The 22,544-nt window shown below is 39.2% G+C and overlaps 2 protein-coding genes across 2 annotated transcripts in view; both read left to right on the top strand.

The window, feature by feature from the left end:
* LOC137628898 (uncharacterized) overlaps positions 1–8,671 on the top strand; it is a 139,100-nt gene extending 130,429 nt beyond the window's left edge. Inside the window, exons 9-14 of the mRNA XM_068360160.1 lie at positions 1,083–1,324; positions 3,434–3,547; positions 5,301–5,433; positions 6,526–6,713; positions 7,102–7,434; positions 8,188–8,671. Of these exons, the coding sequence (XP_068216261.1) occupies positions 1,083–1,324; positions 3,434–3,547; positions 5,301–5,433; positions 6,526–6,713; positions 7,102–7,434; positions 8,188–8,442 (1,265 nt within the window). The 3' untranslated portion in view covers positions 8,443–8,671. The remainder of the gene's footprint in view (positions 1–1,082; positions 1,325–3,433; positions 3,548–5,300; positions 5,434–6,525; positions 6,714–7,101; positions 7,435–8,187) is intronic.
* Positions 8,672–11,773: 3,102 nt separating this feature from the next.
* LOC137628897 (uncharacterized) overlaps positions 11,774–22,544 on the top strand; it is an 84,870-nt gene continuing 74,099 nt past the window's right edge. The window contains exon 1 of the mRNA XM_068360159.1: positions 11,774–11,910. Within this exon, the coding sequence (XP_068216260.1) occupies positions 11,887–11,910 (24 nt within the window). The 5' untranslated portion in view covers positions 11,774–11,886. The remainder of the gene's footprint in view (positions 11,911–22,544) is intronic.

Genomic DNA, 22,544 nt, shown 5'->3' with positions numbered 1-22,544 from the left:
CGAACTTTGTTTACATTAGTGTTGCTTGTAGATGCAGAAAAATATAAGAGTTACTCTAGTTTTAGATCGAGATTTAACGTTTTCTATATAAAATTTAATCTTCATAGAAAACTTATTTTAAGGGAAAACTATGGTTCTTTTACTGCCTAACGTCTGAGCGAAAGAGTTGTTCCTTTATTTTTCGTAATTAATTACGACCATCACATGAAATGTTATCACAAAATGATCATGTCTGCAAAGTTATATTATGTACAAAAAAAATTAAATATTTTATCTTTCTCTTGTAACCCGAAAATGGGAATATCAAAACCTTAAAAAAAGTATTAGATTTATTATACACTCCATACATATTAACATTAAGGCAAAATTACCCACTGTTAGTGGCACTATTCAGGAAACACGAAGGAAGTAGGAGAATTCAGCATCATGAAATAGAAATAAATCAAACGAAGGATTCCTTATCTGATCGATTACTACCAAGAGGCCTAAGATGGACTCACTTCTACTTTCCCTCTTTCCCTTCTATAGAACTGCATTACTTTGAGCCAGTGATTTCAAGCACAAGATTTTTCATAAATCTAATAATTCTTTGGACCTCAACGTGACCAGATAAATATTTTTGAGTCAAGACCTTCATCAATTCTTTCTTTTAATAAATAAGAACATTATTCTTATATTTAGACACCCCACGTCCCTCTTCCCCAGCTTATAGTGGGTGTATAGGTTTTGTATCATATTCATATATATGAATGCAAAATATCTTTGCAATCCAAGGTCATAAAAGATGGTTGTATGACATTAGGAACTGCAGCTAGCTAATTTCTTGTTATCACATATATATTATTCAAGAACCAAGTAATTATTTTATCACAGATAAGGGCAAGATTCAAACAGAATAGATTATGAATCTTTTTGCTTAATTACTTTGCCAAGATAATTTTTCAGGGTCATGCAACTATTCGTGATTGCAACACAGTGATATGTACATAGATATTGTCAAAGCAAAGACACGTAAGTGAGTTATCGTGTTGAACAAAATCCAATCTTCCTTCAGAAATCTCTATTGCATGCAACTTCAACAGATGCCGACCATGTCCTGGCCTTGTCCGCCTGCTACGACTGGGAGTACAGCTGCGAAGACGCCACTTGCATCAACCTGACGCAGAGATGCGACCTCAGAGTGGACTGCCCGGACGCGTCGGACGAGAAGTCCTGCGAGAAACTGTCGCTGCCCGAGGACTACCTCTCCAACCTGACGCCTCCGGGGGTGGAACCCGGGCCGCTTAACATGAATCTTAATATGAGTCTCTTTGGGTTCTCTGAGGTACTTGGCTCCCTTTTTGCTTCTTTACATTACTGTTGTTAGTATACGTAGCATATAAAAAATGACTGCTAAATATTTAGATAGATATGCACAAATACGCATACACAGGGTCAACCCTCTCACAAGGGTATGACTACTCCTTTTCTCCCCTACCCAGGGAATGGGGGGGAGACCTAGTAGTTATACGTTTGGCAGTGCCACTAAGTGTGACCGGAAAGAAATATGTATATATATATATATATATATATATATATATATATATATATATATATATATAGCGCCAGACACTTGCTCTTTGTTACATAGGGGAGATTATTATTATTATCACTAGCTAAGCTATAACCTTAGGTGGAAAAGCTAGATGCTCTAAGTCCAAGGGCTCCAACAGAGAAAATCTCCCGGTGAGGAAAGGAAATAAGAAAACAGATAGAATAGTGCGCCTGATTGTACCCTCAAGCAAGAGAACTTTACCCCAAGACAGTGGGAGAAGACCATGGTACAGAGGCTATGGGACTATCCAAGACTGAATAACAATGGTGTGATTTTGGAGTGGTCACTACTCCTTTGGATTAAAATTATATGGAGCCTCCCCGAATTATTTGACTCGTTGAACTATATTTAGTTTGTTGGTGCTAGTGTCGTCACTACTTTATTTGGGTAAAAGAAATGGTCCACATTTCTTCAGGTTGCTCCTTCACAATTAGATTACTTTACTCAAGTAATTATTCTTTTCTGTCTTTAGTTAAGTTTTTGAGTTCCTTTTCAGTCACTATATTATCTAGCAAAAGCATCTCTCTCCCACCTTTGAAGAAGCGCTTCTATCAATCTTCATTATTCCTTCTAGCGAAAGCATCTCTCTCCCACCTTTGAAGAAGCGCTTCTATCAATCTTCATTATTCCTTCTAGCGAAAGCATCTTTCTCCCACCTTTGAAGAAGCGCTTCTATCAGTCTTTATTATGTGATAGACCCTAATCTTTTACACCCCTTCAACATTCATTTCTTTATGCCCAGGTATCCAATTACCAATCTCATTTATCAATATATGAAAAGAAACTCAGCTAAATTAAGTCTAACCTGAGAGTGGTTGTCTGGCGAGGCTAAAGGTGGGTTTACACGGTCGAATGGTTCGTCGAACGCAGTTCAACAGACAAGTGTTTAAAGTGAATGAATGAATGATTGGAAGTTCTCTGGCATCCTGACATGTGTTTGAAGTGATGTTCGAACGTGTGAACGGGGTATTCGGTTTTCAAACACGCTCGTTGAACGGTTTGAAGAAAGTCTGTTCTTGCCTGACTTTTGTAGGCGGGGCTTCATTGTCCACAAACCTTATGCATTTGTAGTTGACTCCACCTCTTAGAAATGTTCGACAAGCAGGTTCATCAACCGGGTTCGATGAACCGCTTAAGTCGCATTAGGTCAGGCTAGGTTAGGTAGCCCTTTTTGGTATCTCCATCTGTGGAATGACATAGGATCTATAATTAATCACCTTTATTTCAAAATAATATGAATAACATATTCTTATATGCAAGTTGCTAGTCAAAATACTGCATGAAAGAAGTATAGTTAACCTATCCTTTATCTACAAGAAGTATGACTAACTGATTGGTAATTGTCTATTTTAATGTTGTTACTGTTCTTAAAATCTTTCATTTTGATTGTCCATTACTTCATTTGTAGTTTGTTTATTTCCTTGCTTCCTTTCCTCACTAGGCTATCTTTTCCTGTTGGAGCCTTTGGACTTTTAGCATGCTGTTTTTCCCGCTAGGGTTGTAGCTTAGCTAATAATAATAATAATAATAATAATAATAATAGTAATAATAATAATAATAATAATAATAATAATAATAATGATGATGATTATGATGACAGATGATGATGATGATGATGATGAGGATAATAATAATAATAATAATAATAATAATAATAATAATAATAATAATAATAATAATAATATTGATATTACCAATGAGAGAGAAGTAGAATCTATGAACTTTTCATAATTAAAACAAAGAAAATAAATAACCAGGGATTTGATTTTCTCTGATATTATTATTGTTTACAATATTAAAATTAGATTCCAATTCCATAACTTTTCCTTTTGTCTACAGATCAACCTTCGCGACATGAAGCTGACGGTCGACTTCACGCTGACCCTGTCGTGGTACGACATTCGCCTCCAGTATCTAAACTTGAAAGAGCTCATTGACATTAACTATGTGGAGGTAAGTGTGGGCTTAGGCCAAGAGGATTGAACTTATTTAAGGTAATGCATGATTAACTAGAGGGGCATTCAGTAGAGCGCTAACCTCCGCCGCGGCAGCATATATCTCGACCTTTTGCTCCACCTTGACGTAGACCTTTGACCTTAACATGTATTAATTGGCGTGGATTTTCATACACTCAAATATGAACCAAGTTTGAAGTCTCTGTGACAACGATGTACAAACTTAGGGCTGATTAGCTGAATTGGACATTTTGCTTGACCGAGACCTTGACCTTTCAAAGTTTAAGCATTTCCAGCTTAATCCCTACAGTTTCATTACTCAACGATTAAAATTGTGGCCAGGAAGCTTTTCACAATCATACCAACGCACAAACACATAAACAGGGGCGAAAACATAACCTCCTTCCAACTTCGTTGGCAGAAGTAATTCGATAATGTAATATAAGGAGTTAAATCAGGCTTTACTGTAAATGCTAAGATCATTAGTAAAGCTTAGTTAAGAATGTCCTTTTTTCAGCTTGCTAAGAGTTTGAAGTTATACTAGACTAAAAAAACAGACGAAAATTCTAATAAATACATTATTTTCTTTTCTAAAGGCCAGATAGATTACATTTAAATGAAGCTGTCTAGTGTAGTTAAATCTTTATTTTAGATGCCAAGAAGATTAGGTTTAATTAAGGCAGTACACTGTAATCTCTTTTTTGTACATACTGATATTATGTATAGATAAAGCAAATCAGGGTGGTAAAGGCAATGTATTCAGTAATACTCAGCTTTTGGAGTGCTTGGGTTTGAATTCACTTGCAGGCCACAGGGTAGACCCAGCCATAACTGAGTACCAGACACTTTTAGTTGGGAGTCAAAAGCTGGGGAGAAAGAAGCTTGACAACATCCCCCAGCCTAGAATGCATACCCCTCTGCGAGTCATGTGCTCAGTGCCCTTCAATGGTGTGGGTTTGACTTTGTAATGATCTCTGCTATCCTAAAGCATATGCAGGATTAAATGTTTAAAAGTTACCCATGAATGGCAGAGGCAAGGGACAGTGACAGTGCCCTAAAAGGACAATACCATAGAGACTGACCATATATACATTGGATCAGCGCCCAAGTCCCCTCTCCACCCAAGTTAGGACGTCGAGCAAGTAAATCTATATGCTCCCCGACCTCTTCATTCTCACCTCACAAGGATGACGAGGTTGTAGACACTACTAAAAACTATCAAGCTTGAACGGGTATCGACCCACAATCCAGAAGATCGCTAGGCAGGGACATTTAAGGCTCAGAACAGACTTGGGAACTCTTCCAGTTGGTTCACTGTAAGGATTGCTTGATGGAAGCACTACAAGCTTACGAATCTCTGAAGTTCTGTATTTTGCTAGATCCATCGAACAATTGTAACTACACAAGGAAAAGCTTCATTTACTGTATAGACAAAAGCCATAAATTTGTACTATTGCACCAATTTTACCTGCTGTGATTGTTTTCTAACTTCCACTCCATCTCTTTCTTTTCAGAGCAGTTGGAAGGGGTCCAAAAAGCGTAATTTTTAATTAGTTCTACTGATTATGCTTTCTTGTTCTATCATGATGTTGTTTCATTTATATTAGAAAAAAGAATATTGCAGAAGTTACCACTGCATTCAACTGCCAAAACACTTCTTTATGATATCTAAAATGCCACAAGAGGGATACTGTCTCGTTCATTTTTCCGGTTTCCCTCTTTAACAAATTATCTCTTCATTCTCCAAATAGCGATCAAAGGTCTGGACGCCAAAGCTGGAGTTCTTGAACGCTGATTTCCCAAAAGTACATGAGACAACACCAGTGTTGACGATAAGAAAAGAGACCGACCCGGAACCAGATGACCCAGTTCTCACAGCTCATAGTAAGGGCAATATTTTTTGCGTATACTGTACTTGTGTACTTATTATTATGACCTACTTATTCAATAACTCATTCAGTATGTTCTCATACGGAATTTTGATCCACATGCACTCAATTCTTATCTACAATTATGTCTCGTACATGATTAATTTGACATTTGTTTGTTTATTTTAATCTGATACGATAAGCTACTACCCTGCTTGTACTCATCCACCATTTTATCCTGGCTTGTTGTGGTATAATTATATGAACTGATATATATGTCTTTTGTTCTTAATTATTTTTAGAGTATGGTAAATATCCTCAATCCTCATTCTAATTTCCCATAATGTTTCTTTTTGCTTTATTTTCTCAACCTTGGTTCATATTAGACTAACCAGGGAGAGGATGTTATAAAATAAACAATGAAGACTTTCAGATCACACAATGATATCTGGCAACATCACCTGGTTCCAATATCTTTATCTGAATAAGGATCAAGAAGTGTAACTAGATTGTTATGTAAGGCATCTTAAATCCACCTCACATAATAAATGAAGAGATAGCAGATGATAAAGAATGGGCAATGGAGGAAAGTTAATTAACAATTGTTACCTTTCCTTCTCTATCTTTATCTAGTCTTTACAGAACTGGCGACAAACTTGTAGATATTAGGTTTTTTTTAAAAACACGCGGGAAGCTGGACCAAACCGATTGATACTGATGTTCGTAATCTCCATAGTTTGCAAAAATGCCTGAATTCTTCAAAAGGGTTGTAAAAAAGTTTCCTTGATTTAACTGACTTATATTATAACTATTTAGTGATTGACTGATAGATTTATGGATATGTAACACTTGTCATGGGTTCATTACTAAAAGAAGAAAAAAATATGAACTGAATTCACAATTATATTTTTAGTTTCAGATAGACTGGACATATAGTGGAGAGAGAGAGAGAGAGAGAGAGAGAGAGAGAGAGAGAGAGAGAGAGAGAGAGAGAGAGAAAACATAAAACAATAATAATAATCGTATTCACACTATTATACTATCCAAAAAAGTCTATGGAATAGGAAAACAGAAGCAAATTGATTATAATAATAATTTCCTCCAACAGACGAAGTCTTCGAAGGCAGCAAGAATCCCATCCAAATGACCTGGAAAGTCAACGCCCCATTTTCGTGCAGCATGGACCTCCAGAACTTCCCTTTCGATGCGCAGCACTGCCAGCTTCTTCTTCGACTGACCTCGGCCAGGGTCGACTTCCTGCAGTGGAATGACCTTGAGGTCATTTACCTGGGAGAGGTAATTGATTTGGGGGAAATACTTTTGACTGGTGATTTGTTGTGCTTGAAGGATTGGGTATCATGGAGTGGAATGATCGAGTGATTTTCCTTGGAGAGGTCATTCATTTTGAGGGGGATTTTTTTGGAGAGGTGTTGTGATTGGTTAGGATAGTGTTGTGATAGTTTAAAATCATGTTATGATTTGTAAGAATGGTGTTAGAATTGGTCAGAATGGTGTTGTGATTGTTTAGAATGGTTTTGAACTTGGTTAAGGTGGTGATCTGATAGTTTAGGATGGTGTTGTGATTGTTTAGAAAGGTGTGATTATCAACGAAAGTGTATAAGTAGGAAGTTTGTATCTAAAAGGGTCACTTCAGCTAGACTACTTTCTTTGCTTTCCTTTCGAGGTGTGGCTGACGGAATACCAAGTGGGCTCCGTCACCATCGACAGCCACACAGAGCAAGACTACAGCGTGGCATCCGTCAACATCAAGCTGTACCGACGCTTCTGGTTTTACATCACCTCGACCTACCTGCCCACCATCATGCTGATGCTGATCAGTTACACTTCTCTGTTCTTGAAACGGGACAACATGGACTTGAGAGTGATGATGACTCTCACCACGCTGCTGGTGCTCTACGCTCTCTACCAACAGATCGCCGAGGGACTGCCCAAGACGTCGTACACCAAAGCCATCGATGTCTGGTGCTTCTTTGCCATCACGTTCATTTTCACGCAGGTAATTGGATCCGTATGAATGCGAGTATAACTGATTTAAAGGTTTAAAGGCTGCTCATGAATAGCAGAGGCAAGGGACAGTGACATTGGCCTAGCAAGCTGGACAATGCCCTATAGACTGACTACATATACATATCAGTGCCCAAGCTCTCTTTCCATCTAAGCTAGGACCAGGGAGGGCCAGACAATGGCAGCTGATGACTCAGCAGGTAGACCTATAGGCTCTACCCTCCCAATTTTAGCTTACAAGGATGGTGAGGTTCCAGCCACTAAAAGAACTAACAAGTATGAGTGGGGACTCGAACCCCAGTCTGGCGATCACTTGTCAGGGCCTTTACCAAAAAGGGCACCACAACCTTGTTGTTCAAGCTATATTTTTCTTACAGCTTGTATTTTATGAAAGCATTCTAAAACGAGATGGATTTTATCAGTAAAATGATAATGTAACAATCATTAGTGTTGTCAGATCAAGATTCCATGAAGTTTTTTAAATTGTGAAAATATAATCCCAAATGATTGTACTGTACTCTTTTACAGAACATAAATCAAATGCCAATTATTCTGTGGAAAAAAATAGTAATCAATCACCACTTTTAATCTACTGAAATAAAAATGAAATTGGGTTAAGATCATTAAAATATTTAATTCCAACTCTGTTTGAGTCATGAGAGGCAACAATCTTCACAGTCGTTGTAAACAGACATCATTTAACTCTGTAAACTTTTAACTATCAACCATCTCTTCTTCTTTCCAGGTGATCTTCCAGGTAGTAGTAGATGTACGAATCAAGAGGAAGTCAAACCCAGGAAAGCAGGTATCCATATTCTTGCAGCGAATCTGCTGGCAAGAAGGACGAGGAGCCGAAGCAGGCGAATATTTGGGAGAGGAGAAAGAAGATCCCCCGAAGACCAACCGTCCGCTGAAAGCCGCGAGGTATTGCTACGCTCTGATAGTAATCATATTCTTTATCGTGTACTGGATTGTGGTGATTGGCAGCATGAAGGAATAAAATAGAAAAAAAAAATAGGGTGAAAGAAATCCCCAAGAAGAGGGGATGTAAAGGAAGAGCTGTTAGAGTGTAATCTTTGTTTAAGATTAAATAATCGACAAGAAAGTATCGAGGACTGTAACTCAACAGACAGAGGGTCAAAGCGTGTGCTGTTGTGTGATTGATGAAATGAAGACGAAGATAAGGTGTGTTCGGTAGTGGTAAGATATGCGCACTCCATGAGCGGTAATGCTTGACCAAGCCATATGTGTATTTATGCAATTGTTATTGTTTTTTAAGATCTCTTGTTTATTCTTTAAGTATGCAGTAATACACATAGGCAAAAATTTAAAATAATACTAAAATCAAAAGTGTATATATAAGATAATTTAAAGTGGAAAATACATGAAAGAATTTTCAATACTGGGTACTACACTAATAAAAAATATTAAAGTGTTGTATAAAATTAAGGCGAAGTAAATGATTTTGTGAAAATCGAATAATTAAAACTGGCTCTTGATATATAAAAAGCTGAGCTATAAAGGAAAATATATCTTTTTATTATAATTTTTCAACTTCATTATTTTTTTTTAAATTTACACCTTTTTACCATCAGAAAAAGCAATATATATATTTTTTTTATTGTGGATGCAAATCCTTTGAAGTGTTTACAACAAAATCAACTGAATATTTATCTGTTTTATATTATTCTTTCCCGTGTTGATATTAGAAACATTATTTACTATTCAAAAGAATCTTTCACATTCGTATGTGTAGGACAATGTAGTAATATAACACCTTCATTCGATGTTGATGTGGCAAAAATGTAATTTTATTTTTCACTGATTGCGTGACATTTATGAACGACCTTACTCGTATTTAGTAGGTCTGGGAATTTGAAAATTGCATTTTTTATATGTAAGTGTTGATCACATAAGGTTTGATTAACCTGACCCTTTCCCAAAGCATTTTTGGCAAAAATCAAAATGTATCTTCTATGTATGTGTTATTGTGTAAAGTTTTACAGTTCTAGATATTTTGTGTTTATACTGTATAGGCCTATATATATGTGTATATATATACACACATACAGTATATATATATATATATATATATATATATATATATATATATATATATATATATATATATATATATATATACTGTATGTGTGTATATATACACACATACAGTATATATATATATATATATATATATATATATATATATATATATATATATATATATATATATGTATGTATACTGTATGTGTGTATATATACACACATACAGTATATATATATATATATATATATATATATATATATATATATATATATATACTGTATGTGTGTATATATACACACATACAGTATACATATATATATATATATATATATATATATATATATATATATATACTGTATGTGTGTATATATACACACATACAGTATACATATATATATATATATATATATATATATATATATATATATATATATATATATGTATACTGTATGTGTGTATATATACACACATACAGTATACATATATATATATATATATATATATATATATATATATATATATATATATGTATACTGTATGTGTGTATATATACACACATACAGTATATATATATATATATATATATATATATATATATATATATATATATATATATATATATACACACACGTACACACAGTGGTAACGCACTAGCCTTGCATTCGCATGGGGGAAGATCTATCCCAACCTGGGACTGCGAGTTTAAGTTGTTTACTGGGGAAGTCACTGCTGTGGTTGGTCACCAATGTGGGATGTTGGACCTGCCAGGCTGCCGTACTGATGAGCCTCTCTTCAGATGATACTGGAACTGAGACCTGAAACCTTAAACCACCACGTATATTGTCAGTAACATTTCTCATTTACTGATATACATTTTGTTCAATGTGTGCTATATTAGCATCGATGTTTGTATATAAAAACCTCAATGACTTTGTTTCCTCCAACTAGAAAGCTTTGGAATCATCTATCTGCTTTGTTTTCCTCTTCGCGGTATTTTCTTCCTACCAGAGTCAGCCCTGTCGCTTCCTTCGCGATTAAAACCAAACCTTACTTCAAATCTTTTTCCTGAGTCTTGTTTTTATCCAAAGCCGTGTTCACTAGTGATAGCACGCTAATAAGATTGAAATAAATCAACAACTGGAATTATATCACCCATTAAACTTTGAATAAACTTTCAAATTATCTGTGTTTTTATCAAACCCGTGATTGTCTATGATGACTCTTTTCAAAAGTCATTTATGAACATATTTTACATGATTCTGGTTACCATTGGCCCAATGTATTTTATTTAGTTTCTTTTGGGGCCTGGTATTGATGAATGTGTGAATAAAGTGTTTTTCCAGAACAACAATAAATCCATAAAAAATATTGTAAAGAATTCATATATAGAGATACGGGTGTACTCTAGTCACAAAGAAACGGTATTGTAAACGCAATTTATGCTACGTACATGTTGAAAAGAGAGTATGTGGTGTTTATGAATATTCTTTTGACACCACATAGGCCTATTTATTTTACGTATAGAGAATGTGGTACCCTTCTGAGTAATTGCTAATATAAAGCCATACCTAATGGATGCCAACACTTATATTGTTCATTACTCCCCCGTCATGTACTTGCTCTTCCCTATGTAGCTTAATTTTGCTGATCGGGATTCTAAAATTTTGAATATGTTCACGCTAATAGACGAGGTTCATATGATTGAATAATGGTCATTTAGGATTCATTTTGTATTATTGTCAAGTTTAATTTAATTGTCGTCATATTCATCTTATCAACCTTCACTAATATTTTAACAAAACCTTTGCGACCTTGGAAGGTCCCAAAAGCCTTTTTTTTTTCTTATAAAGAAGAATATTACAGTCTAATGTTTACTTCGTTCGATTTGCATCTACTATCCTGTCTCTTATTGTTTGGCTTTATATACGCTTAATAATTGTTTGTGGGGAATAAAAGTATTATAGTTATATTATATTATTAAAGAATAATATTTATTTTTTTCCCCACGAAATTGGTTTAAATTTTCATATTCCAGAATAATGTCTTTGATAATCTACAGGTGAATAGTTCGAACGGAATGTTTACTTTGTTCGAATTGTATTAAGATGGCGTCACTAGTTAATTGGTATTACACACATTCTTATATGCATAATAAGATAACAAATAGATATATATTTTAATAAAATTTAATACATATAAATTATATTTATTGACTAGAGTCTACAAAATCATCATATTCCATGAAATATACTAAGTCAATCCATATGTAAAGTTTCGAACGCAAGGACTTCGCGGGAATGTTGTTTGTTTACAAAATGGTTATGTATGTCTTCTGTGGTGATGAAATGACAAAAATTTTTGCGGCCTCCCTTTAGGAAAAGGGGTAAATCTACACACATGGATGAAACCATTAACACCGAGGTAGGTTTAAATACATTCAGTAGATCACACATATTCCTAATAACCATCCATTTTCACGTGTTACGATATTCATACTGTTGCCGAATACCGTAACTTCAGTGTAAGTTAAAGTTGTCTGGTTTCAGTTCCAGTTCATCAGATTAGATGCTCACCAGAACGTCAGCCGGTGTGACGGTCTGAACGATCCCCCGGTCTTAGAATTCTCCTTGACATTGTATAATGGTTCTTTTCCGCCATTAGCTCGCTTCGCTCGCATGAAAATAAAACACCAAGCTCGTATGTACTGGCAAGCGGTAATGTTGAGCTGCGCACGCTAACATTACGGGAAAATAAAACATCAACCTCGTATGCACTGGCAAACGGTAATGTTCGCGCATGCGCAGATTATCAAGGAGAATTATGAGACTGGGGGATCGTTCAGACCGTCACACCGGGCTGGGATCGATCTGCTGCCACGCGAATGCTTGGCAAACGCTTTACCACTTTACTAGTTATCCACCTTTCAGAATAAGAACATTTCTAAGAGAAAAATAAACATTTACTACTGGAAATGGTGTGCTTTGAACGAATTATTGACCCTCTCCTTCCCGAAGGACACAGGTGGGAATCTGGGATTTTGGGTGTGCGAAAACAGGACAAAATATGATTATTTAACACTTTTGAGATTTTTAAAAGGATACAGAACCTAATAAACCCCCCTAACTTAGCCTAATAGTTCTCAGGTTACAACCCTTAGGTGGGGGCCAAGTCCTGGTTCCCACTGGGTGTCCCCTATTACCCTAGGATATGATCTCCATATTTTTTTGCAATTTTCCATGGTTTTATTATACATCCCAGAGCATAATTTATAAAGAAGAAAAGTTTAGTTTTACCATTATTGATTTGCCAGTATGTTTTCTCCACCCAAAACCCCTGGATCTCACTGGGTGTTCTTCATTAACATAGGATATATTAGGGTATATCTTATTAACTATTTATTTGCAAGGGAAATAAAGGTAATTTAAAAACAAAAAGAAGTCTTTCTATATATACCCCAATTTTTTTATCAGTAAAGCTTGCCCCATGTTTTACTATAATAATACTGTTATAAGTCCTTTACTGCATTTGTGAAGATATGATAAATTATATAACCCTCCCTCTATGGCATCTAAGAACACGTTGCCCTAGGTCCCATTAGGGAAACATGAAAGTCTGAGGTTTACAAATGATGTCTCACGATTTAAGATCTATTATTCAATATATAATCAAATCAATGTGAATTATTCTTGTAATTATATGATGATTATATGAAAACTTGTCTTTGCGCTGTCACTATTGGTAGTTAGATAAAACTTTTGCGTTCGTACTTAACCCAACCTAGGATGTTGTGTACTTACTCATTCTCACCCCCATACTTACTTTAAGGGAGTGTATGTAGTTGGGTAGGACAGTCGTGAACTTTCTTATTACTTGTCAAATTGATTTTCTTTATGGGTAAAATGTTTATCTTGGTCTGAAGTATGATAGTGTGAGGCTAGTTTTACAATTTACAAAATATAATTTAGTATTATCTCGTCAGGAGTGAAGCTATTCAGTCATATCTTTTGGAATTTTAAAATTTTTAAAGTTTGAAAAATATGGGTTTCTCCCATTTATTTGCATCAGAACAGTTCAAAATACCTATGATTATGTGAGGAATAGTTCTTATTTTCTTCATTAAGAATATTGTTGTATAGTAAAATATTTACCCACATTTTAATACCGACTCTGTCCGTCCCAATCAGCCACAAAGGCTCCTACTTAATTCGTCTTTGAGCACTGTTCTTACTCGTTGTGGACCCAGATATTTGAATGGCAGAGTAGAAATATGCACAATTCTTCCAGACTGTTTTCCATACCATTTCTTGAGGTTTGCCTTTTAGGCCGTTTAGCTTATTTTTTTTTTTTTTTTTTTTTTTTATAGGTAAACCAATACTCCTTGCATTTGAAAGGAGCAGAGTATAGGTTCAGTGTGGTATTTGTTTACAAGACCACGCTCTCCGTATACTATCAAATTATGCAAAGCTATTGTTTTCCTTAATTACTTTTACATAATTTGGAACAATTCTCCACATGGGAAACAAGTTAAAATTATATAAAACTATAGAATTATAAAGAAAAAACTTGCCTGGTTTCCTCACTAAATGATCTGGAAATGACATCGTCAACTTAGTCAACCAAACTAAAGTTCATAATGATGATGTTCGCCAGATGCTCGCCACTCGCCTTCAGGCAATCGTTTTACTCCAGCTGTGGGGGACAGGAGTGTGTCGCGTGTTGGTCACTCGTCACAGTCGCCTTCACCCCTCGCCTTACCCCATGCCGAGATTGTCCTTCTTTTAGAGAGTATCACTTGTCGCTTCGTGGCTCGCCTTGTCTCTCGACAGCCCGTCATCTCGATACCCACCTGCTTACTGTATATTTAGACTCTTATTTGATTTGCTGTTCGCTAGCCTTGTGGCGTTAGCCAACTATTCGTCACTCGCCAGCTGTTCGCAGTTTGCTAGCTGCTCGTCATTCGGCAGCAGCTCGTTTGCCAGCTGCCTGTTATATACCAGCTCCTTGGCGTTTGCTGTCACCTCATCGCCCGTCAGCGCGCCATCACTCTTCAGCTCTCTTCCAGGTTCCTAGTTTCCAGCAACCTCCGACAGTTTCCTGGTTTTGGTAGAATTGCCGGCAGCCACCAGAGAATCTCAGAAGCTTTATCCCTTGTAGTGGGTTTCTCCTACTTCATTCTTCGGAGAACTTCTGTGGTAAGGATCGGAGGTCTCTTCTGGCTGCGATCCTCACTTCAAGCATGCACTCTCCTCTTCTAGATGAGACAACTTCAACAGTGGGCCAGATAAACTTTGTTTTCTGCAAGTGACACTACTCTGGTAGTGATAACCACGACATGCAGTTGAGGAAGTTTAGCACACTCTCCCCTCCTGGAACTTAATCCAGCTCTCACCTTCAATGAGAGGATTAAAGCACAAGTGTCAACCTTGGTGCTTTATATCTTACAGTGCTATCGGTATCCCGATACATCCATCGGCTTGCCAGTTCTTGTCAGCACCCTCAAACATTCATCCCTTATGAACATTTTCATCAGACCACAGTCATGACTATTACCACTTCTACTATGAGTGGGCTGACAGGCCGTTTGCCTAAGGGACTAGTTTGCCTCTTCTGCTCTCTGTCTCTTCTTTTTGGTACATGGTTACCTTACAAGTCAATATTTTCATTGAATGAATGAGCTTTGGTAGTTGCGCATGCACCCTCTCCTATATGCCGCCACCAGGCAGGTAGAACTCTATTCTACACAGCGGTTGGTGATCACTCACATCTGCCTCCTCTCTGATGACTCTGAACAAATCTTGTGAACATAATCCTTTTGGGTTATTTGCTTCCCATATCTTCACAAGTTTGAGAACTTGTCGGATCTCTTTCATGGTTTATGGGCCAATGCCATAGATCCTCTCCTCAGTCCTTTTTTCCTTCCCACTGTTCCAGGGGATTCAATTCAGGCGAAGCATATTCGACCAACCCTTAGCTTGAACGGCCATACCAAGCTGGAAATGCCGCTTCTTGTCCGATCAGCGAAGCCAAGCAACGTGGGGTCTGCTCAGTAACTGGACGTTTGACCACCTGGAAACACCACCGTGATTGGTGTTGTAAAAATACTAATTCTCCGGTTGTAGCTGCTGTAGCGCAGCTGTGGACTTTCTTGTCACTCACGTCAACAAGAAAATGCCTCTTGGTCATCACTGGGAAAGGGATGCTGTGGACATCATCAATGTTGTTATCTAAGAGATAACTCCTTTTTTTTTCTCGTCCTCGAGGAGGTTGCCCTGTGGCGGATGTTGCAGCTTAGCTACTAGATAATACACTTTCTCTCTTCCTCCCACCTGTGGAAGTGTGAGGGCGATTCTCTCTTTTCTTACGCGTTCGAAACATCCAGTCGGATGACCGTCACTGGCGTTACGTCTTTGGACAGAATGATGTATTTTCATCGAGGTCTCTGAGCCTCTTTTGTCAGTTCCTCCTATAGATAGTCTCTAGTTCCGTCCTCTTCTCCTAGAACAGGTCAGGTTTTCAAACTCTGTTTGGCGAGGAGAGGGCATACGGTCAAACAAGCAGTTAGTCCACAGGTCTTCCTGGGTACGTTTGACCAATAGGACTCTTAGTCCTAGATTCAGGAATGCCGTCATCGAGGAAGTATCTTCAACCATCTAGCAGTTTCTCACGGGAAAGTTTACCCTAATGTCAACTTAGTTTGCCAGGATCGACTTTCTCCGAAGACTTCATTAAGATGGATTGATCCTAACAGACTCGGTGGCTGAACTTCGTTACCACTGAGACTTTACCCCGAGTTTACCGAGATCGGAGGATTGAAGCAAATCTCGAGAGATACTCGGCTTCCTTATGAGACAGGTACCCTTGTATACGTCTTTTGTTGTCATTCAGAGGTTTTTGCCGCTGATTGACTGGATCCTAGGAAGAGGATGATAGGAATCTTCCTTCTATGAGACACATTTTCAGCCAGCAGTGGTTATGTCTTTTAAGTCCCCGTTTCATTCGGGTTCATCAAGCCTGCATTGAATTCCTTCAAATCCAACCTCTTCTGGGGCACAAGTAAGGGCAGGGGTAGAATTCATTTTTCTTGAATCTCTATGAGACCTGGGCAGGAGACGGACCCGAGAAGACGCTTGACAAATGGAAATCTTTGCTGAGGAGTCAACCTCTTCGTCCCTTCCCCGGATTGAACTCTCCCTTCAGATGCATCAAAAGAAAATGGGTGGGGGGTTATGCTGTTCCCTTGGCTTCCGAGCTCTTGTTAGAGTCCGAACGGTACTGTCTCTTAAACCTCCCATAGATAAGGGCAACCTTCCAACAACAAAGAGTACCACCTCCTTCGAGGAGAACTTAGATTTGAGCTCCTGCTCATTTCTCAGGCAACACCCGATGTTAACCTTCAACTTGTGGATGGGAAACAGAGAGTGGAGCCAAGGGGATCGCTTCTGGGTGCTGGAACTCCCCCTTCCGAGGGAGAGTCCCTCCACCAGCCACTGTTCAATAATCTTCCTGTTTGCTGGAAGGATTGTCGATGGCGGCAGCAAATGGTGGTCGCCTTTCCCGTCCGTCAGAGAATCTTCCTTTTCCTGCTTTGTCTCCCCTCCAGGGTATTTCCTCCGGCAGGAATTGGGTTTGCTCATTCCCCACCATTGCTCTTCAGAGCAGGCCTCATCATCAGGGGTCATGTCTCGTTAGAAGACTCATCTCACTTACTGACGTAGATCCTGAGAGATCCTACAGAAATTGGATTCATCTCTCCCCTGCCCTTAATCTTCGGGAGCTGGTCATCAGACTCGTCACGGCTATTGACTCATCTGCAATTCCCGTCGGAGATCCTGAGAGATCTCCCTCAGTAACTATAACAGCCACACATGAACATTTCTCACAAAGCAGTATCTTCACTGCTACTTCACACCTGGAGACTATCCAGCTCATCCTCTCTCAGAGAGTCTTTTCTGCAACAAGTTGCAAAGAGGATGTTTGGATACCTACGTAGATATTTGGCTTAGGCTGTCCAGGCCAAATGGACTGTATTTTGGTATCATGGAAGTGGTATCCCTCCACTCGATGCCACTATACTAGCATTAGAGGAGTTTCTCGTCTACCCTCGGGAGGAAAGCTTCTCTCGGTCTCGGTAATAAAAGACCACCTCTAATCCTTGAACTTCACCCTCAGACCAAAAGGGATTAACTTTTCTTCCATGTTGGCATCACCCCTCCTAATACGGAGTTTTGAGCCTATATACCTCTAGTCTGAACGGAGACCTCAGTCCAGGACTCCAAGCAGCAGATGTTCACCTGACCTCAATGGCAGGTCTCCTGATCGTGTTGGCTTTGGCCAAGAGGGTCAGCGAGCCCCATTGGCTGTCCTTAACGTCTCACTCACGTCAATGTGCTAGGTAATACCCGACCTCGTTTCTGGTATCTCAGATTTCAGAATCCGAACCCTTCGGTCTGGGAGTCCTTCGCAGCATGACTAATGATCCAGATCAATGGTTACTATGGCAAAGAGAAAGTGGAGGCCCTACCTCAAGGAAACTACAAGAGCTTGCCCCCGAGTTTCGGCACTCTACATCAGCTCAGGGAAAGTCAAGAGAAGGATCACCAAGAACACGTTCTCGACTTGGATTCGCAAGGTCATGGACCAAGCATCAAATCCTTATTCTTCTCATAGAAGAAACTGAGAGCTCATAATGTCAGGGGCAGGAATATGCCCTAGCGTTTTATAAAACTACTCTGTTACGTAGGCCTTGTCAGCGAGCGTGTAGAACCGCCAAATGATCTTCACCACCTACTTCTTACAAGACGTGACCCACAGGAACATGGAGACATTCTTCATGGATCCTGTGGTGGCTACACAATAAATGTTTTAAAAACCTCAGGCTCCTTGATGGACAAGTAGTAGATGAGGAAGGGCAGAGTTTAATCATGGTTAAGTCTATTATGAATGACAGAGAATGACTGGATCTTTCTTTCTTTCATCTTCCACCCTGTGGAGTAACAACACCTATGGTACTCTACAAAGCTGACCTCTGCTGTCTGCAGTTAGAACCATATCCCTTGTGTAACCTGGTATAGATAGATATACTCGTTACGTCCCCATACCCCTTGGCGAGGTGGGATTGGGTAACGTCCATGGTACCCTTGGAAGAGTCCGATGACTCGGAGAACTCTTACCTGGACCAGTCACAGTGCTAGTAGCACAAGCTCACAGCTTGCGTAGGCCGCTGACCGTACATAGCACGGTATTTAGCGAAGTTTAAGGGTTCTTACCATTTACGTGCAGAGCACTTACGGAGAAAACCTTGGGTCGAATGCTGATAAGCCAGGTTGGTGCGGACTTCCACCCACCTAAGGGGTAAATCATTCCCTATAAATAGCTTTAGTTTGTATTTAGTGATGGAACAAATGACATATTTGGAAGTAATTTGTATTTTTACTAACGGTACAAACCTGTAGCTATTTACACAAATTGTCCCGCCAGCACTTATTCCCCTTGAAGTTCTACCCTCAAGCAAAGTGGGTTCACAGCCCAGGTGTGTGAGTGAGCTGGGTAGCAACTACCCATCCTTGCTAACTAGCAGGTGGATCGTTAACCCTTGATAAAAGTCCAATGGCTCGTCTTTCAGTTTCACTGAAAGTAATATCCACTATAAATAGCTACAGGTCTGTATCGTCAGGAAAAATAAATTAATTTAAAATTTGTCATATTTGGGTGTATATCCAGTCTCACAGAATCATTTTTAGACTAAGGGCTTGAATAACAGATTTGTTCTTAGGTGAGTGATTCAAATAGATTAAGTTGGAGAGATAATTGGAAAGAAGCTAGTGGTAAGAGATACTGTACAAACTAATGGTGCTGAAAGCAATGCTTAAGGGGGAAAATGGGTGTTTCTTCTTACAATGTCCTTCAATAGACACACTTTATGCTCTACAATGAATGGGGCCTTTCAGCAAAATCTTTTTTTTTATATGAAAATCGTATAAAACGGATTTTGAGCGAAGCGAAAAATCTATTTTTGGGTGAGATAGCCATGTCGTCCTGATGGAAGTTCCTATAGGGTAGCTTCCTAGGGTATATTACAACTACGGCGATATTCCCAGAGAATTTACCTTAAGGTACCAGAATTCTAACTCCTGGAGCGAGTATCCCTCGTGAAAGGGATATCGCGACATATCAGAGGACGTATTCTAGACACGTCACATGGCAATCTACGACCTGAACAGAGATTCGTCTCGTAGGAGGGAGATTGACGAGATACGAATTCGGGAAAGAAAAAGGGGAGCCGCTCCCAAGGCTTCCCTATCCCCCGATTCGTATGCGTGCCTGGCGCCAATCCTGGCGCCATCTGTATTCCTTGTAGCGTACACGAGGTGCTACAGATACTGTATGTAGGGAGGGGTCCTACAGCCCTTTCTTAGAAAGGCAAGGGCGGGTCCATCAGGACGACATGGCTATCTCACCCAAAAATAGATTTTTCGCTTCGCTCAAAATCCGTTTTTTGGGCTCAAGCCATGTCGTCCTGATGGAAGTGTACCAGAGCATTACTGTATCTGTGGATTCTCAGAACGTGCCGTACTCCCCGGAGGTAATTTTTTCCCGGTCGACTAGACCTAGAGACCTAAGATGTTACCGTTATACATCTTTTCAACTAACTATAAACTATGTTAGAGCTTCCTGCCCCCTACAGGGAAGAGTCCTACTAGACTCTGGAAAAGTCTCGAAGAGTACATATATCTATGTACGAATACCAGGCAAGCTAATATAGTGGTCTCGCCCTATATTAAGTAAAGCATAGTTTGTAAAGGACCACTGCGTCAATATGAAATATCGACCAGTTTTCCGCACAATACTTGTATTGGACAAAGGTTTTATATCCGCATAGGAGGAAAACCAATGCAACATAGCTTGCATAAAGGAACAATTCTATTAGAATTATCCCAGATAAGGTACATAGAATGAATGCTCAATTATACCAGTAAATTGACACAGGTGAAGGAGACGCAAGGTTCTCAAGAACCAGATTATTGACAGGCAATAAATAGACAGGTTAACCACAATTATATATATATATATATATATATATATATATATATATATATATATATAAGAAGAGGATAACCCAAAACTTTAAGCATAAGTATGATAGTAAACAGGGCTTGTTTGTCTGAAAGAAAAACATTAGATGCCACTTTTAAGATACCGAGGTATCAAAGTCATAAAAGCCTGTATTACAAATCAATGACATTAGCGTTAGAAACGCTCGGCACACATGTCTGCACTTATGCTAGGTTCACCTTCGGAAATGGAACAGTCTGGATGGGCAACACAGTGCCCTCACTTAGTTTGTAGTACAGTATGTAACTACACACTCACCCTGGAATTAATCGTCCCAATTAAGACCACTGTTCCTCGCAGAGTTAAACAGTAGGGTTAACACCGCGACCCACTGCTACCACAGATCTCTTTTAGTTCCTCTACTTGCTTCGCATAGTGGCGAAAGAACACTCTGGAAGACTTCCAGCCAGTGTATGAACGGAGATGTTCAAAATCCATGCAATTAAAGAAATTTAAGAATGAGGCAACTTTCCTCGGATCGTGACCTGCGGGTGTATTGTCAGGATCCGCTCTGCGAATAAAATATGTGATTTTTGCTCTGAGTTGATTCAGAGATAAATTTGAGCCTGATGTTTCTCCCCTGAATAGTTGACCACCCTTGAAGTCTGAAGTTCTATGAAGATAGACCTTTAGGCATTCTACTGGACATAGAGATGCATCTTCTTTCAGAGGGCAGATTCTCCAGGGACCCCACCTGTTGGTGGGTAACTCATTCTTGGCGAGAAACGTAGGATCCGGAAACAGGTTCAGTTCTTCCCCATCCAGGAACTGAACACGACCTGCCTCTCACGAGAGGCTACAATTTCACTAACCCTGGCCCCGGACGCGAGTGCAAATTAGGAAAATAACTTTTTGTGTCAAATCCTTTAACGCACATTCTTCATTGCTCAACAGAGAAGCGAAATGAAGAACTTGTCTAAAGACCATGAAATGGGCTTTGGAGGTGCTGAAGGTCTGAGCCTAGCACAGGCTTTCGGGACTTTATTAAAGATCTCGTTACCTAGGTCGACCTGGAAGGCATATAGAATGGGTCTTGTCAAAGCAGACTTACACGCTGAAATCGTGTTCGCTGCCAACCCTTGACCATGGAGGTGGGGAAAAAAGATAAGCAGAAGTCTGTCAAGATCTCCTGCGGAATCTTCGCCTTGACAAAAGGCCACCCATTTTCTCCAAGATGACTCATATTGCCTTCTAGTAGATTTGCATTTATATTCCTCAATGAAGTCTATACTGGCTTTCGAAATCCCGAAACGCTTTCTCACCGCTAGGGAGAGAAAATCATGAACTGCAGGGTCCGGGTTTTCTGTAATGAAGCGCAGACAGTTGACTTCTGGACTCGCTGGGTCAGAACTGGATCTGGTAGTGGTACAAACTTCAGCTACAGTTCCAATGCCAGGAGGAACCACACGCTGTTCGGCCACTTGTGGGCCACTATTGCCGCTACCCTTTGAAGGATCTCAGTTTGTTGAGGACCCTCAACAGAAGGTTGTGAGGAGGGAACAGATAAATCTTGGACCATCTGTTCCAGTCGAGGGACATCGCGTCCACTGCTTCCGCTAAGGGGTCCTCGTACGGGGCACGTACAGGGGCAACTTCTTGTTGTCTTTCGTCGCAAAGAGGTCTATCTGCAGTTCTGGGACTGATTCAGAATGAAGGAGAATGATCCTGCGTCTAAGGACCATTCCGACTCTATCGGTGTGAACCTGGATAGAGCGTCCGCTGTCACATTGCGGACTCCTTGAAGGTGAACTGCCGACAGGTACCACTTCTTCTTTTCCGCCAATCGGAAGACGGCCAACATCACCTGGTTGAGAGGTGGTGACCTCGATCCTTGTCAATTCAAGTATCTTACAACTACCTCGCTGTCTATTACCACTTTATGTGGAACGAATGACGCGGGGAGACTTTCTTTAAGGTAAGGAGCACTGCCCTAGCTTCTAGAA

The sequence above is a fragment of the Palaemon carinicauda genome, chromosome 36 (genome assembly GCF_036898095.1).
Source record: "Palaemon carinicauda isolate YSFRI2023 chromosome 36, ASM3689809v2, whole genome shotgun sequence".
NCBI lineage: Eukaryota > Metazoa > Arthropoda > Malacostraca > Decapoda > Palaemonidae > Palaemon > Palaemon carinicauda.
The sequence above is the reverse complement of the archived record's forward strand: the minus strand, read 5'-3'. Positions and strand labels throughout refer to the sequence as shown.